The sequence below is a fragment of the Panicum virgatum genome, chromosome 1K, assembly GCF_016808335.1.
Source record: "Panicum virgatum strain AP13 chromosome 1K, P.virgatum_v5, whole genome shotgun sequence".
Taxonomy (NCBI): domain Eukaryota; kingdom Viridiplantae; phylum Streptophyta; class Magnoliopsida; order Poales; family Poaceae; genus Panicum; species Panicum virgatum.
Window position 1 is genome coordinate 9,901,177 of NC_053136.1, and position 17,474 is coordinate 9,918,650.

General features: G+C 46.7%; 3 protein-coding genes and 1 long non-coding RNA gene across 5 annotated transcripts; 2 read left to right on the plus strand and 2 right to left on the minus strand.

Annotated features, from left to right (window-relative positions):
- The first annotated feature begins 866 nt into the window (after positions 1-866).
- Positions 867-9,674, plus strand: LOC120690303 (protein ROOT HAIR DEFECTIVE 3-like). Its single transcript, XM_039972938.1, has 23 exons — positions 867-1,046; positions 1,843-1,997; positions 2,084-2,150; positions 2,249-2,351; positions 2,797-2,867; positions 2,951-3,014; positions 3,129-3,194; positions 3,327-3,374; positions 3,452-3,514; positions 3,596-3,652; positions 3,743-3,901; positions 3,977-4,045; positions 4,126-4,217; positions 4,503-4,581; positions 5,261-5,423; positions 7,096-7,220; positions 7,303-7,565; positions 7,652-7,748; positions 7,840-8,001; positions 8,080-8,184; positions 8,631-8,725; positions 8,815-8,911; positions 9,003-9,674. The coding sequence occupies exons 2-23, from the start codon at positions 1,850-1,852 to the stop codon at positions 9,231-9,233; spliced, it is 2,424 nt and encodes an 807-aa protein (XP_039828872.1). The 5' UTR covers positions 867-1,046; positions 1,843-1,849; the 3' UTR covers positions 9,234-9,674.
- Positions 9,675-10,115: 441 nt separating this feature from the next.
- On the minus strand, positions 10,116-10,769 carry LOC120690372. Its single transcript, XR_005681741.1, has 2 exons — positions 10,531-10,769; positions 10,116-10,443 (listed from the first exon to the last, which is right to left on the minus strand). It is a non-coding gene; the product is annotated as an uncharacterized LOC120690372 (long non-coding RNA).
- A 2,632-nt stretch (positions 10,770-13,401) lies between these two features.
- LOC120690633 (nuclear ribonuclease Z-like) lies at positions 13,402-15,557 on the plus strand. Of its 2 annotated transcripts, XR_005681872.1 has the most exons (7): positions 13,402-14,100; positions 14,219-14,314; positions 14,418-14,531; positions 14,705-14,773; positions 14,853-14,927; positions 15,125-15,305; positions 15,411-15,557. XR_005681872.1 is itself a non-coding variant. In XM_039973393.1 (6 exons), the coding sequence occupies exons 1-6, from the start codon at positions 13,612-13,614 to the stop codon at positions 15,197-15,199; spliced, it is 918 nt and encodes a 305-aa protein (XP_039829327.1). In that variant the 5' UTR covers positions 13,402-13,611; the 3' UTR covers positions 15,200-15,557. The 2 variants fall into 2 exon arrangements, 1 of the variants encoding a protein (XP_039829327.1); XM_039973393.1 differs by having other exon boundaries at positions 15,125-15,557.
- LOC120690560 (pectate lyase-like) lies at positions 15,421-17,452 on the minus strand. Its single transcript, XM_039973280.1, has 2 exons — positions 16,018-17,452; positions 15,421-15,947 (listed from the first exon to the last, which is right to left on the minus strand). Exons 1-2 carry the CDS (start codon positions 17,134-17,136, stop codon positions 15,729-15,731), a joined length of 1,338 nt encoding a protein of 445 aa, XP_039829214.1. The 5' UTR covers positions 17,137-17,452; the 3' UTR covers positions 15,421-15,728.
- Positions 17,453-17,474: the final 22 nt, after the last annotated feature.

Genomic DNA, 17,474 nt, shown 5'->3' on the forward strand with positions numbered 1-17,474 from the left:
GGGCGCTGATTAGGATTTGATGCATTGCAGGGGAGATTTTTCTGGCCTCAATCTCGGTGCTTAGAGCTTAGGCACGCACTATTACTGCCAACTGATTAAGGGAGCACTTATCTTCTAAGACGGTTGCCGGTTGGTGCCTTATCCTTACGGCACAAATTTAAATATGATCTTAAAAGAAAATACTGTTGTAGAGTCCTTTCATTTGGTCCAACTTTGACTTTGCCTCTATTTTTGGCGAGTTTTCTTCTGCTACTAATTCACCATAAAGTTGAAGGAGGCAAATAATACGATCTCAACAAAGAGTAACAGATAGAAAAAAGAGGAAAACTTGTGTACCTCGTGGGAGAGCACAAAGTATGCTCTCTTGCATTTGTTTGCCTTTTTAATAACTTCGGTTAATTAAGCGGGACCTTTAAAGGTTTTGCCGCGCCAGATCGACATCGGTCCTCGAGTGTAAAGGCGTGATGGAGTGATCGTCCAGTGTTCGCCAAGTATGCACTAACATCCTAGAACCTTGTCTTTGATATATTTAAATACAAGGGAGTATGAAATGCCAGCATCGTTTTTTTTTTAAAATTAGCAATTCCAACATTTTGGAGGCGGCGGCGGCGCTTATTCAAATTCAAACAACACAAGTTGTAGGGTTTAGGGTTTAGGTTATTCCAATATTTAAATGCGGAAAGACTAAAGAGAGCGAGAGGAGTGGGGGAAAAACAGAGAGCCGTGTGCCACGTCAGTGGGCGGCGCCCCCGGGCCGCGGCTTTGGAATCGTCGACCACCTTTCGGCGCCCAACCGACCCGACCCCGACCCCCCCGTGCGGTCACCGACTCACGGCTTCACCTCCCCTCCCCACCACCCCACCTCGCCTGCCTTCCCCCTTCCTCCATCCATCCGGGCCGCCTCCTCCCCTGCTCCACAGGTCCGGCCCCGTGCGCGCGGCGCGGCTTCCTGTGCCCCCCGGCGTTGGAGAGCGGGCCAGATCTGCATCAGCCGTCGGCGCCCAGCGACCTCACCTCTCGCCGCGAGCCCCGGCGCCATCGCCACGGTCCGTCCCCTCCTCCTCTTTCTTCCCCCATCAATCAGATTGAAATTTCTCGGCGTCCCTCTGCCGCGCCCCCCCTAGCTGGTCGCCGCCGGCGTGGGGGCTGAGATCCGTCCGTCCCTACCCTGTGCCCGCCCCCCCCCCCCGGAAATCCAAATATTTCGTCCTTGGATGGTCGTTTGGTGTGTTGCGGATTTATTTGCTGCGCGGGTTGGGTGATAATACTGCTTGCTTGGTCCCCCAAAACCTGATTTCCTGGGGGGGTTCAGCCGGAGCCCCATGGTCTCATGCTAACCCGCCCCCCTGATAGTGTACGCTGTGCGATCACAAGTTGTAATTGTAGTATTCTGCCGTAGATGTTTCAGAGGGAAGCGTGGTTAGTGCGTACAGCCATTGATTGGTTCCCCCGTTGGTACTCGCAACATTGCTGCGCTGGTAGATCTCCATCCGCATTTAATGCTCCTGATTTGATCTCTAACTTAATCCCGAGCCATGAGGAGGGTTATGAATGGTATGCATGCTCAGAGTATGCCAGTAATTAGTATTTGATTTTGCTCATGGCAAGCGTCTGATTGTCCTGCGGTACAGTTTGGTTGCCTGGTCCTTGAAAGCCCTAGATGTTCTTGTGTGCTAAATTCCTAGGCTATGCTTCGTGCTTGATTTTTCTTTTGGAGAAATACTGGAGGCAGGCAAGACGCTGCAATGATATTCCGTTTACTTTGGGTTTTAGTTTTTTCTTTTTGTTCCTTTTCTGATTCTGAACATGATGGTTTATGCTTCATACATTTGTCTCCTGCAGAGCAGAAATGGCGGATGCGTGTTTCTCTACGCAGCTCATCGACGGAGATGGGGTCTTCAATGTCACAGGATTGGAGAACTTCATGAAGGAAGTTAGATTGGCTGAATGCGGGCTCTCATATGCTGTTGTATCAATAATGGGCCCGCAAAGTAGTGGTATGGGTCTCTCATTTCTATTGTTTCTATTCTGTTTACTGGATGCTTCTTTTGTCTGACTGCACCGCCTTCCTCATTTCTTGCAGGGAAAAGTACGCTTTTGAATCATCTTTTTCGCACCAATTTTAGGGAGATGGATGCTTTCAAAGGAAGGTATGTGGCTTGTCCTTCATATTGTCAGTAGGAAGTTTCTTGCCTTCGGTGCAGCCTGTTCTTTGTGTAATTTTACTAGCATTTCTTGATATGTTCAGGTCACAGACTACCAAAGGTATATGGTTGGCGAAGGCCCAAAACATTGAACCATGCACCCTTGTAATGGACTTGGAAGGAACTGATGGAAGAGAGAGGGGAGAGGTAATAAAAATGAGCATACCTCTAATTTGGGAGTGTTTTGAACATGTGTTTACTAGGTCCCAAAAACCATAGACGGCCTTTTTTTTTAAAAAATAAAGGAACATATTTTTTTTTTCATTTCACATATCTGGAGTATTCTGAACTTTGGTAGGGATAGGGAATCTCATATAAGCCTGGTTGACTTTTTGCATTCAGCTTATAATCTTAAGCCTGTTAGCCCCTTCCTACTGACTTCAGATTTTTATTGATTTCAAGTGGAAGGAATCCTCTGGCTTGTTGAATAAGACTCATAATTTGAGGCATGTTGTGCCCCAGCTTAATCTTTGAATACTCTGACATTTGCTGAAATTAACCCTTCTTATAGCTCATGGATGTCTAAGAGTTACATTTTGTGCTGTGGAGCTTACATTATGCTGATGCCTAATTCATCTACCTAATATTTCAGGATGACACAGCCTTTGAAAAGCAAAGTGCTCTGTTTGCTTTGGCTGTTTCAGACATTGTATTGATCAATATGTAAGTTTGTTTTTACTGCTTTATGGTTGTTTGGCCTATTATTCCCTTGCCCAGCTGAGCAAATGTTTTGTTTTCCTTTCTAGGTGGTGTCATGACATTGGCAGAGAACAGGCTGCAAACAAGCCACTTTTGAAGACAGTATTCCAGGTAATGTTACGAGTAATACTTTGATTTAATTTCTTATCCTACTGTTATGTTTTTGCTTTATTGTAAGTGGCATGTCAGGCATTGTATAACCCCAGGAATTGTTCTTTTGTGTAGGTCATGATGAGGTTGTTTAGTCCTCGCAAAACGACATTGTTATTTGTTATTCGTGACAAATCACGGGTAAGGGGCTTGCTATTTTGCAATATAGACTGCTTAGAACTATGATATGTGCTGATCAACTGCCAGTGTTTTCCTTTTCAAATTGAATTGTTTGTATGTCAATTAATATCAGCTCTTTCTGGTTTCTAACAGACACCCCTAGAAAATCTTGAACCAATTTTAAGAGAAGACATTCAGAAGGTATGCTCCTTGATATTTTGTTTTCTATCGCGCCCTTTGTGTTTTCAGTCACCTGAGCTGTTCTCATTTTGCTGCAGATATGGGATGGTGTTCCTAAACCCCATGCCCACAAAGAAACTCCGCTTAGTGAATTTTTCAATGTAAAATCTATGACTTAAATCTTACTTCAAAACATGCATTATGCTGGAGTTATTGAATACCATGTGCATTTTCCATTCCAGGTACAAGTTGTGGGGCTATCCAGTTATGAAGAAAAAGAGGAGTTATTCAAAGAACAGGTTGGTGTATATAAAACGTAAATCATGATGTGTGTGCTTATTACTGATGTTGCTAAGATTGACTCTAAAAGCAAATCATTCTTTCCGTAGGTTTCTGATTTAAGAGATAGGTTTCAGCATTCTATTGCTCCTGGTGGACTTGCTGGAGATCGGCGTGGTGTTGTCCCAGCTTCAGGTTTTTCATTTAGTTCACAGCAATTTTGGAAAGTCATTAAGGAGAACAAAGACCTTGACCTGCCTGCTCATAAAGTGAGTATCATCCATTGTTTTCCAATTTGAGCTATCAATATCATGTATACTGACATCTTTTATCCTTCAATTCAGGTTATGGTGGCTACTGTACGTTGTGAGGAAATTGGTAATGAGAAAATTGCCAGTTTTACAGCTGATGAGGTGACTATTGCATGCTATGCTTGATTTATAGATCATTGATGCATGCATGCTCTGATTCTAAATGATCTTTTTATTTGAAGGAATGGCAACAATTAGAGGAGGCTGTTCAACATGACTACTGTCCTGGGTTTGGGAAGAAGATTAGCAGCCTTCTTGATAGATGTTTATCAGAGTGAGTTCATTAGTTTTCTTATGAGTAATCTGTTATCTTATTGTGGACGTGGTATTCCCATGGATTAGAAAGCTTTTTCGGCTTGTTACATCCAATTGCCTTGGTTAAGGGATCCTGAATACTGGTCAGTTCTTGTTAAGTTTTCTTCAAGAAAATTCTCTTAGGCATAGGAGTCTTGGATCCAACTAATTACTGCAAAATAGCAGAGCCAGCCCCAGGTTCTGGTTTGAGTACCCTTGTCTATTCAGGTATCCCTTTTACTTATTCATACTCATTTCTTCGCAGGTATGACATGGAGGCTATTTATTTTGATGAAGGTGTCAGAAGCTCGAAAAGACAACAACTTGAGTCTAAACTCTTGCAGGTCTCATCATTCTTTTGAATTTATCTCAAACACACAGAATCTATTATGTGAAATAAATTGCCTCTCTCCCCAATTAGTTAGAATTACTGCCTCTGTATATGGTGCCCTCACTTATTGATACTTCCACCTGAATCTAAATGTATGATGTTTTTGGATGTGATAGTCTTCATGGGCAACTTGCTGCATTTTAGCACTATATGCTGGTATAGACTGAAAAATATAGTGAAAGTATCTTTGGTGATGATGCTTTATTAAGGTCACTTTCATTTTGTCAGTCTAGGTATAAGTTTTCATATTGTAGTCACAGTTCAAAACTTTTCACTAACTCATCTTCAAATCAACATAGTTTATATACAGAGGGTTAATGAATAGTTGTGCAGGTATTTATGCTGTAGGTCATTAATCTATTAATATTGATGCTCATTTCCTGGCTACAGACTGGCGTGTTTTTTAACAGTTTAGTGGAAGAGTGGAATTTCATAAGGAAACTGAAACCTAAATTGTGCCCTACAATGTTCTTGTCATCCATTTACCTTCCATGAGGTTTTTTTTTTTTTCAATTTTCATAGATTTGCTTATATGATCCCAAGTACCCAGCATGAATTTGGCCTTTTATTTATTCTCTTGTGCTACTTCTTGTTTCATTATGTTGAAACCAACGCCTTTCTTGTCTCTATAGCTTGTCAATCCTGCCTATCAATCTCTTATGGGCCACTTGCGGACTAGAACTTTAGAAGGATTTAAGGAGTCTTTTGACAAGGCCCTAGAAAAGGAGGGATTTGCTGCTGCAGCTCGTGATTGTACCCATACTTTCTTGGAGAAGTTTGATAAAGGATCTGAAGGTATGTTTTCAGGAACGTTAGTCATTACGACCTCGTTTCTTGTGTTGGCTAGTTCTCTAGAATATACTTTTTGATTACAAGTTGGATTAACCCTGGGATATGTTGGAAACATTGATCTATACTAGAAGCAGAAGGCAGTTTGTATTGTCTAGCAGGGCACTGTCCTAGCCTAGAAATGCGCAGATTAACTACCTAGAAAATACTTGTTCGAGTCCAATCTTCCACGGGGACTGACCATTGTTACTGTATATTCCCTTCCTCCCTGGTGTTCTTCAGTCAATCATTAAATCCATTTGGTCATTTCCTAGTGTTCTCTGTTCATGTATGCATGGTTTTAAAGGCGTCACCTAGGCGACGCCTAGGCGTCCGGGCGCTGCAGGTTGCTGGGCATCCAGGCCACCTAGCTAACCTCGCATATGGCGTCCGCCTTCCCTTGTTAGGCGTCCGCCTTCCCCTGTTTGGCGTCCGCGGGACGCCAACCACCCTTTGGCGGACGCCCTGCACGCGACGCGAGATGCAGAGGTTACCGCCCGCCCACTCCCAAAATCGCTCCCGTGCGTGGAAGAGAAGGTTCCCGCGTGGTACTTCCCACCTGTCCGCTGCCGCGCGGGAAGAATCAGAGAGGGATTGTGATTTGGCGGGAGGTTGGGACGAGAAATCGAGAGGCAGAGAGGAACGACCTGGGGTCCGAAAGGCAGGCGTCTAGCTTCTCACCGGCGCATTGCCTCCGCCTCCCTCCCTTTCAGCCGCCGGCGCATCCGCATCCCTTGACGCTGGCAGCTTTGCACCTCCGTCTCCCTCCCTTCCAGCCACCGGCGTATCCTCGAGCAGCACGTCAGATCCGGCCGCCTCTGCATGTCTCCCTCCGGCTCTGCGTCTCTCTCTCTCTCTCTCTCTCTCTCTCTCTCTCTCTCTCTCTCTCTCTCTCTCTCTCTCTCTCTCTCTCTCCTCTTTATGCTGTGCTTGCATATAAAACAGAGCACGGGTCTGCTACTGCACTTCGATTTGTCCATTAGCTGCTCTGCTTTGGCCCTTTGTTTATTAGCTGGTAGTAACTAGTAAGATCACTGATTAGGATATTAGCTGCTCAGTTTTCGTGCTAATTGCTCAGTTTTTATGCTAATTGCTTAGTTTATATGCTGATTGCTATGTTTTAAGAACCATGGTCAATAATGATTAGGATATTACTTTATATTCAGTTTATATTCTGAATTTTGTGTATTTTTGTATGGCATCGCCTCGCCTAGCGCCTAGTTCGCCTAGGCGTCCGGGCGGGGGTCGCTCGCCTAGCCTCGCCTTACCGCCTTAAGAACATGGCATGTATGATAAATTTTCATTTGAATTCTTCAAATGGTCTGGTAAATTTCTGGTTCTGGTAAATGCACCAGCCAGCTGACTCATGAGGAAGGTCATAAATAGACTTACAGTTGAATAATACAGCTTTGCTGTTGGCGTTTCAGCTTTCTAAAAGATCAATTGATACACTGTTGATTAACTGAGGTAGCTGTGTAGCTTAAAATGAGTATTACACTAACTGTGATATTTGATAGCTACTTTAGATTCAAAACTTTTGCCTAAACTGCCCTTCCGAAGGATTTATTTGTCAATTTGCATCCTTATCCGTTTCCACCCAAATCCATATCCTGTTACATGCATGCATATTCTTTGACAGATGCTGCTATTCAACAAGTGAATTGGGATACCTCAAAAGTGAAGGATAAGCTTAAACGCGACATTGAGGGACATGTAGCTTCAGTTCGAGCTACTAAATTATCTGAAGTTTGTGCCAAATATGAGGTTGGTCCCAGTTTGGATTCATTTGTTTATGTCATGGTGCAGCACAGAGAATCCTTTTCTAATCTTAGATATGTTGTTTCAGGCACAACTTACCAAAGCTCTTGCAGAACCAGTAGAAGCTCTTCTAGATTCAGCCAGTGAAGATACCTGGCCAGCTATTAGAAAGCTTCTTCAACGCGAGACAAAAGCTGCGGTTCTAGGTCTTGAATCTGCTGTGTCATCTTTCGAACTTGATGAATCAACTGAGAAAGAACTGCTTGCGAAGCTGGAGAAGCATGGAAAGAGTGTAGTTGAATCAAAGGCAAAAGAAGAAGCTGGGAGGGTCTTGATTCGCATGAAGGATAGGTGAGCTGAGCTCCATGCTCCATTTGCACAAGTCACATAGATACAAGTATCTTGTGTGCTCAGACTAGACTGAAACAAATTTACAGGTTCTCGACACTGTTCAGCCGAGATGCTGACTCTATGCCCAGGGTGTGGACAGGAAAGGAGGACATAAAAGCTATTACTAAAACTGCTCGTTCAGCTGTATGTCGAATGCTTATTCAAATTATATAATCGAAACATTAAAGAATTGTCGTAGGAGCTGAAGCATATTCATTCGACCATTTCTCTGCAGTCCATGAAGTTGCTCTCTACAATGGCTGCAATTCGGTTGGAGGAGGATGGCGACAACATTGAAAACACTCTCTCCCTTGCTCTTGTTGATACTTCAAGGCCTGGGACTACAGATAGGAGTATCCAATCATCCGATCCACTTGCCTCCAGCTCATGGGAAACGGTAAGAAAGCTGTGTTTTGCATGTCAAATTTGGGTTTATCTGGTGAAGTGTTTTGATGAAGATGCGATTCACGAGCAGGTCCCCGAGGAGAAGACTTTAATCACCCCTGTGCGGTGCAAAAATTTGTGGAGGCAATTCAAAGCTGAAACTGAATATACAGTCACTCAAGCCATAGCTGCTCAGGTATCTCCTCCAGTTGATCCATTCCACCTGTTACCTTATATGTGCTGCCAAAACTTTTGTCGGTGTCATCTCAAAGTCCTTTATTTTGATAATTACTTCTGAAAATTTTGGGAAGTGGGTTTGTTCACCTAAATATACTCTACCCGGGGGGTGTGAAACGGACCCCACCGTTTTTTCATTAAGAGGAAGCCTAACCGGGTAGAGAAACCCCCCGAACCCTGGCCCATGCCCGAGAGGGCCAAGCCTTGCGGCGAGCACAGCGAGGGGTTTTTTTTTCTCCCAGCAGCCTGAAATTCGCTTCTGATGAGATTCGAACTCAGGACCTGCTGGGAGCGCGACGCTACCGGGCCGGACTAGCCATCTCAACCGCCCGGCCTTTCGCTTCACCTAAATATACTGCATGAGAAAATATATATGCACTAAGTATTTACTTTTACCTTGCTCAGGAAGCAAATAAGAGAAACAACAACTGGCTGCCACCTCCATGGGCACTTGCTGCGATGGCTATCCTTGGATTCAACGAGTTTATGACATTACTGAGGTATTTGTTATCTGCAGAAACATCCACGACTATCAGCTTTGGTATTTTCACTTTTGACCTGTGTAATTTTTTTTTCATTTGAATAACAGGAATCCGCTTTACCTGCTTGTCATATTTGTGGTTTATCTTGTTGGAAAAGCCATTTGGGTGCAGTCAGAAATTGGCAGAGAATTCCAACATGGATTTGTGAGTATTGAAATAACCTATTTTTCTGTTAAACTCTTTTTTGGCCACCTGAATATTTTAATGACTTCTTTATGCTTGCACTGTCACACAGCTTCCTGCCATCCTTTCGCTGTCAACAAAATTTGTTCCCACTATAATGAACATCCTGAAGAGATTAGCAGATGAGGGTCAAAGACCAGCAGGCCCAGAGAGGCAAAGAGAGATGGAACTCCAACCAAAATCCACGAGGAATGGTTCATACAGCAACGTGACCTCAGCAGGATCATCCAGCGTAACCACTTCGGAGATCGGACCTGAATATTCAAGCCCGGTGGCGCAGTGATCTAGCGGATGTTTAGCTTTTGGCCAAAGACCAACCCTAGTAGTTGAGGCTGCAAAATGGCTCCGAGCCTAAAGATGTGGCTGAGCCTAGTAGGAGATTAAGGTGCCTTGCGGTTTTTGTAAGCTTGCCCTTCCCAAACAGATGACACGGTGATGAGGTGGCCTTGGCCACAGCTGTTATTTAAGGACTTCGTTTGGGGGATGGGTTGTTTGTAAGAACATTGTAGAATAACTTTCATTTCATTTTTTGGATTCTGTAACATGATATATGATGGTTGTATAGATGATTTTCCAGTCGGGCCAGGGGGAATACAGCAGTGCATTCTACAAAGCTATAGTCGGCTGCATAGTTGTGAGAAGCATGTAAATGTCTTGAAACTGCCATCAGATTGCTTTGTATCACTAGTTCTGAAATAAAACAGACCGTCGTGCGTTTTCCTGACCTGGTCTTTTGGGCTTGGCATCTGGTGTGTGTTTTTTGGCGCTGATTACTCTCGGCATGTTTTTGAGGGGGAAGGTATGCTTTAGTGCATCCTTGTGTGAATGTCGTTTGCCGTTCTGGGCAAAACCAGCTTCTCCATGGCAAAAGGGGAACAAAGTGCCCGCTGGTTTATCTTCTAAGTTGTGTCTACAATTCTTTGGGTAGCTGAAATTTCTCCATAGTTTGGTGTTGTACATGACACGGGCTCACACGTTATCTGACAAACACTACTGGCAACCGCTTGGAGATTAATATTGATGCATCCTTACGAATATGGAGGGTTCAAGGCAGCAGGTTCAGGGTTCATCTGCAACATGGATAGGAGTAGAAACTGTGCACACACAGGTGGTCGCTCGAGTGGAATAATTAGGATGAATTATGGTCTCTATGCATGGAGAAATGTAGCAGCTGTAATAAGATTGTTCTTCATTCAAAAACTGTAGACCATAACAAATCTTCACTCTCTCGGTATCACACTTTCTTATTCAAGTAAACATCGAGCATGCGGAGTAATGGAGAGTTCGATCTTGAATAGTACAACATGCCGCACGCCATGATCGGCAGTTTATTTTTTTTTCTACTTCTTAATTTTGTTCTGTGGAATTGAGCGGCATCATCACACTGGTTCGTCTACGCAGCGACGGTGGTCGTGGAAGTTAACGCGTGCCCGTGCCCTGGCCGGAGCAGCCTTCCGGCGGGCAGATGGGACGGGAAGGGCGCCGAGCCGGACCTGCAGAGTCAAACATACAGGAGATGGAGTCCGTCAGCCCGCTCCAGCTTGACGACGGCAAAACAAGCTTGGCGTGGCGCGACTCACCGTGACGGGCGCCGACCGGCGGCGGAGATAGGGACGGCGGCAGCGGCGGCGGCAGGACGTGCCGGCCGAGGCAGCCGGCGGCGGCCGCCAGCCAGAGCGCCACGGCGAGCCACGCGAGCGCCAGGAGGCGGTGGCGCACGGCCATCTTGCTGCTCGCCCCGTGCACGCGCCACCGAGGTCGCCGTTGCTGTCTGCTGCAGCTGGTCGGTCAGCTCGGCAATGCCGGCCTTGGGCGCCTCCGCGTCGCGTCACTTTATAGGGTCCCGGCAGGCACCATCGTTCTCGCTCTCGGCGTCACACCAGCGAGTCCGCGGCATGCGCGTCTAGGCCGGTTTTTCCAGGTCGGAGTCCGCCGCGTTTGCCGGGTAACTCACGTCGAGAAGACGACGACGAAGCTGACGCGACCACTGTTCTGAACTTTTGATTACAAAATCTAGTCGTGGAATCATGTTGCGATTTCGGATGCATTGGTGGTCGTCAGAACATGGGACACGCTCGAGTCGGAAGGTGCGTGCCGATCAAAGATGAACATCAGGGTCAGGGTGCAGAGAGGTGACCCACAGATGCACCTCTAATATTTTTTAGTTTTAAAATTTCATATTACTTTTTAAAAATAGAATTTCACTTTAGAAAAATAGTACAAAATCTAAAGAGAATTGGAGGTACACCTAAGGATCGTCAATTTGTACCTCTAGATGAACAATTGTCGTGAGGGTTTAGAAAATCCCAACGGAATCTTTGCATGTTCACATCGGTCTCTCTCCGTCGGATACATACGTAGCTACGCAAACGACTGTGATTGCCGGTGAAGAGCACTGGAATGAAGCGAGCGGCGAGCGGCGAGCGGCGACTAAAGGCGAGGTCTTGGTCATGGCGTGGAGAAAATTTGTGCGTTGCTCAGATATTTCCAAGAAACAATGACCAGGCTTTCTGGTCGGGCTCTCCAGTCACAAAGTTCATACTGATGCGACGTGTCGATGAGACTGCATGCGACTAAATTACTCCCTCCGTCCATAAAAAAATTCAACTTTTGCTTAAGGGCAGCTCCAATGTGTGTTCCAAGGGAGTGCTAAGAGGAGAGAGAAAGAAATATAAAAAGTGCTATACATTGGAGTGCTGGTGCTAGCTTAGCAATCTCTAGCACCGGTATCTTGTTTGGGCACCCGGTGCTAGAGGAGAGAGAAGGGGGGAAGGCTGCGGCTTGTGGGCCCAGCTTTATCCATGGATGGGTGCAATGAGGTGTTATACATTGGAGCAAATTTTGCTAAGCTAGCAGGAATGGCATGGCACGATCTTAGCACCCCTCACGTTCCATACATTGGAGCTACCCTAATGAGAAATCAAACAATTTCAAATTTAATTAAAATTGTAAACAATACTAATATTTATATCTCCTAATAGATTTAGTATAAAAATATATTACATGATTAATATAATAATATTTATGTTCTATAATATTAATATTAGTAATTATTTTTTAATATCTATTTAAATTTGGGATTGTTTGACTCCTTGAAAAATAAAAATTATATTCTTTTTTTCTTTAATTTCATTCGCTTTAGCTTTACCAGTGAAATAGCCACCAGCGTCCGGACGATAGGAAAACTTCCAACGGACACTCCGTTAGACCGTCGCAACATTAAAGAATAGTGTTTGCGACATAGAAAATAGGCATATGCAACATGAATAACCAACATTTGCAACATAAAAAAATATTGAAGAAAAGTTATTAACCATCCATGATAATCAGAAAAAAAACCCCCTCCACAACATATGTTTCATGTTGCAAGGGACATTCAAACTCTCATTGAAGATGCAACATTCAGATAAAACACTTCAACATGTAAAAATATATGCAATGTTGTAACATCTAGATCTACTTTTGTAACATCCACGTGAAATACTTGTAACATTCCAAAATCTCTATTGCAACGGCATAAGATACATGCAACAACATGACCACTAGGTGCTTGTCACAGCCTTCGCTCCTCTTCAACCGCCAGAGCTACCCACCAGGCTGTCGTCTGGAGCTCTTCCGGCGAGCAGCGCGGCTTATGGCGCGGGGAGCGGTGACCGGGGCGAACGAAGGTGCCGCTGCCGGGTCGAGCCACACCCCGCCGCTGTTGCGCATCGCCGCCCTGTCGCCCCCACTGCTGCTGCCGCACCGCGCCCACCGCTTCCCGGCCACCCTGCAGCATTCTGCCGTTACCACGTCGCGCGCCGTCCTGCCGCCCCCCGCTACCTGCAGCGCTGGTGAGCAGGACGTCCTGCTCTTAGCATTACCGAATAGTTAATGATCGGAAAATTTGGATCTGTACCATTAAAAGATCTCAAAGTTAGATATATATCATCGCTATCTCACTAATATGTGGAGCTCATGTGGGTCACGATAATATATATCTAACTTTGAAATTTTTTAATGGTGCATATTTAATTTTTCCTTAATCTATTATGGGGAAATACTACCAAGCGAACATTAGACTCATGCTGGCTCGTTCACAGCAAAGCTTTTCATCAAGGGCCTTTTTCGGAAAGATCGCCGCGCTTCGACGCCAAGGTGAGAGGAGTCTCACCGTCTCGACCGCAGTTTGAAATCCTCTGCAGTCATGGAGGCAATGACTTTGACACTGACACGTGGGTCTGATGGCGCAAGACCCACATATAGGCAGTGGCGGATGCAGGATGAGAGACAAAGAGGGTGAAACAATAGAGATATTGATTTGTGTGAAAATTTAATGATAATTTAATACTTTTGCTACAGTGTTTTACGTGTAATTAGGGGAGCTTGGGCTCCAGTGGATCCGCCGCTGCACGTAGGTGATAAAGTCTAGAGCTGGGGGCTCCAGTGGATCCGCCGCTGCACGTAGGTGATAAAGTCTAGAGCTTCTCCCGGTGGGTGGGCTAGTACTTCTTCAATTCGGCAGTTTCAAGTCCAGATTTGCTTGGCTTAGCCTGAAATAGTGAAATTGTTGGAGGATTTTATAGTTTGCGTTGCGATTGTGTCGTGCTGTATCTCGTATTGGAGTTTTTGTAGAGGCGCATTCCCTAGGTTCAAATCCTAGGGCCGCCGCCGCCGGCGTCATGGCGAATGGCGGCAAGCCAGCGATCGCCGCCGACGACGACTCTGGAGCGCCCTCAACCTCCGCCCCCGCGCGGCCGAGGGCGATGCGGCGACTCGAGATCGAGGGCTACGCCGTGGAGGGCGTCTCGATCGCGGGGCACGAGACCTGCGTCACGTTCCCCTCCCTCAACCTCGCCTTCGACATCGGCCGCTGCCCGCCGCTCGCCGTCTCGCGGGACCTCCTCTTCATCTCCCACGCCCACACGGACCACATCGGGGGCCTGCCCCTGTACGTCGCCACGCGGGGCCGCAGGAGGATGCGCCCGCCCACCGTCTTCGTCCCCGCCTGCCTCGCCGACCTCGTGCGGAGGCTCTTCGAGGTCCACCGCGCCATGGACCGGTCCGACCTCGACCACGAGCTCGTGCCGCTCGAGGTCGGGGAGGTCTACGAGCTCCGCAAGGACCTCAGGGTCAGATCGTTCAGGACCTACCACGTCGTGCCAAGCCAGGTAAGGAGGAGGGTAATTGGAATCGAGTCTCGTACAATTCTCTATGTTTTTCAATGAATTGTGAGGATCGCTCCTTGCAATGGTTGCACGGAATTTGAATCGTGTGATGTGTGTGTAGGGGTATGTGATGTACAAGCTGAAGCATAAGCTCAAGGACGAGTATGCTGGCCTCCAGGGGAAAGAACTCAGCAGTCTCAGAAAGTCAGGAGTTGAGGTCTGTTTGTTTTAGTTGCAGGGCACTGAAATGAAATTTGAGTTCAGTCTTTGTACAAATTGTTGATGCTGTATGCAATCGTTGACCAATTCACAACTTGCAGATCACGAATACAGTGTCGACACCTGAGATTGCTTTCACGGGAGATACAATGTCGGATTTCATCCTTGATCCTGATAATGCAGATGTTTTGAAGGCGAAAATTCTTGTGGTTGAGGTATGGCTTCTTATCAGTGACCATTTTTAATGCATTAGTAGTAGAAACCTTTGTTAAAAGTAAGTTCCACTTCCTCTCCGAATGTCTTATCTTTTGTTCTTTTTTTTTCCTTATGAGTTCTGGTTTGTTCCTACGTTTAATATACTCAACTCAATGTCCTCTGTAAATTTCAGAGTACTTATATTGATGACTCGAAATCAATTGAGGATGCAAGAGAGAAAGGGCACACTCACTTGTCTGAGGTTATTCCTTAATCTGTTTATGCAATTTCTGAAAATTTACTTCTTATTGACCCTTAACTATGTTTGCCGTTGCATGCAGATAGCGAGTCTGTCTGACAAGCTTGAAAAGAAAGCTATTCTACTGAATCACTTTTCAACCCGTTATACTGCAGAGGTGAGCTAATATCTACCTATTTCTTCTGTAATCTCTACTGAATTGCTTTGGTTCTACATGACATTTGTTCTGTTCTTCATGTCCATTCACTGTTGCTACTATTGCTGATACTATTTACATTTTCATATAAATACTCTTGTTGTAAGTCAATTTCTGCATAAAAAAAAAACTGAACCTTGCGACTGCTCTGTTTTCAGGACATTGATGCAGCAATCAACAGATTGCCACCATCTCTCCGAAGCAGAGTTCATGCATTGAAGGAAGGCTTCTAGAGTTCTTTCCGAAGCAGAGTTCATGCATTGAAGGAAGGCATTTTGGCGAGGAACCATTTTGCTCTTGTGCTTTCAGATGTGCCGGCTACATTGCAGTTTATATGAGGCTTTTTTTTTTCTTTTGTCGGTACTTGAGACCATGAGATTTGAGACAGTGAAATGGAATGACATGTGAAACAGCCTGAAGTATCTCCCTTCTAATTTCCAAACAGCAAGATACATGCATGAATAATATGTTTATATTTGAAAAAAAAAATCACAAACACCAGTGGTTCATGTTGTACAACCTGTTTACATAATCTTTTGAAGAAAAAAAAAATACAACCTGTATACATAGAAGGACCTGGAACAGAAACAACCCCTACTTCTCTGAAAATAATCAAACTGCACTGTTAACAAATCCACAAAGTGGGGTGAAAAAACTTGAAGGCAAATGGTTAGCAAAAAAATTAAAGCCCAGCTACCCTCCATTCTATGTGCATCCTTGCATTCTTCGTTCATGTTTGCAAGAAGCACAGATGAGATGAGATCAGCACGGCATGCCGGGCCTGCACTCCAAGGTGCCGGAGTTGCGGGTGAGCCTGGTGACGTAGGAGCCTGGCTTGGGCTTGACCCACTCGTCCTTCTTCACCTTCCTCGGGACGGCGCCGCCGGAGGGCTGGAAGACGGCGCCGTTCATGAAGAGGTCGTTCTCCGTGTGCCACACCCAGTTCTTCCACACGCCCTCGTCGGCGTAGTGCTTGGTGATCTGCGCATAAATTAAAGAACCGATTATTGTTAGATGATCTACTATCTGTATCGTCGTCATCACGACGTACCACTTTGGCTGCCATGTTTGGCGGCGCAATGTAGCGGTTGCCCTGGCTGATGATGGTGGGCGCGTTGCTGCCGCCGATGGCGTACATGAGCCAGTGCGTGTAGTCGTTGTTGACGACGTGGAAGAAGCCCCAGCGGCATCGCGGCATCCGCTGCACGAGCCCCCTCCCGAAGTGGTTGAAGGCGACGGTGATCTGCATCACCTGGTCCTGCGGGTACGAGTCGCTGGCCCCGAACAGCATCACGTCGTTGTGGTTGGTGAAGTGGCAGTTGGAGATGGTGACCCCCGTGGAGCTCTGCACCACGTCCACCAGCCCGTCCTCGCAGTTGGACATGGAGATGTGGTCGATCCACACGTTGGTGGCGCCGAACAGCGAGATGCCGTCGCCGTCGGCCTTGGTGCGCGGGCCCGTGTGCGTCGGCGAGTCCCGCATCATGCCCCCCATGGTGTGCTTCACGTCGTGCACGTGCAGGTTGTGGATGATCACGTTCCGGGCGAACTGCACGGTGATGCCGCCGCCGTTGGCGATGCGCACCTGCGCGCCGCGCCCGTCGATGGTCTTGTCGCTGCTCACCAGGAGCTCCTGCGAGAGCTCGATGATCATGGACCGGGCGAAGGTGATCCACAGCGGGCCCGTCTGGATGGCGCCCCACCGGAGCGTGCCGGGACGCGGGTTGAGGGCGTCGGCGTCGCCGGGGTCGGTGACGACGTAGATCTTGCCGCCGAGGCCGCCGGTGGCCAGGTGCCCGAAGCCGCGGGCGCAGCGGGCCATGCGCTGCCGGTCCGTCGCCCAGTCCTTGCGGCAGCGCCAGCACTTGTCGATCGGGTTCGTCGCCTTGCAGGGCCCGCCGGACTTGTTCTTCTTCTTCTTGTTCTTCTTCTCCCCCATCTCGCGCCGCAGGCTGGTGGCCCGGTGTACGGCGATGTTGAAGCTGTTGGTCACGTTGTAGGGGTCGGGCCTGTACGCCTCCCTCGCCGCCGCCTCGGCCAGCTCCTTGCGCTTCTGCCAGTGCTCGTCGAGGTCGGCGATGCCGGCGCTCGACATTGCAGCGGACGCCAGGAACGCCGCCGCGACCACGAGGAGGGAGCCGGGGCGGCTCCACCGGAGCCTCTCCATCATATATATGTATATATGTATATGTACTCTCTCTCTATATAAAAATAAATGTATATATGTATATATCCTTCTCTCTACCTCTTCGTCGCCCGATTATATATGGGACGGAATTTCAACTTTGTTACCTGACTGATACAAAAAGGATAATCTGTAGTGTTCTTGGAAAGAGGGTCATCGGGTTCTTCTTTATTGGTAGGATTGGTAGTTCAGAAGAGAGAAAGAACCCGAGCTCGCGAGGATGGGCGGAGAGGGAAATTTAAGGAGGGACAAGTGGTATTATTAGCAAGAGAAGGTGAGGCGAGCCACTCTCCCCGGCCAAGGAAGTGATGCTGCAGGTGTTT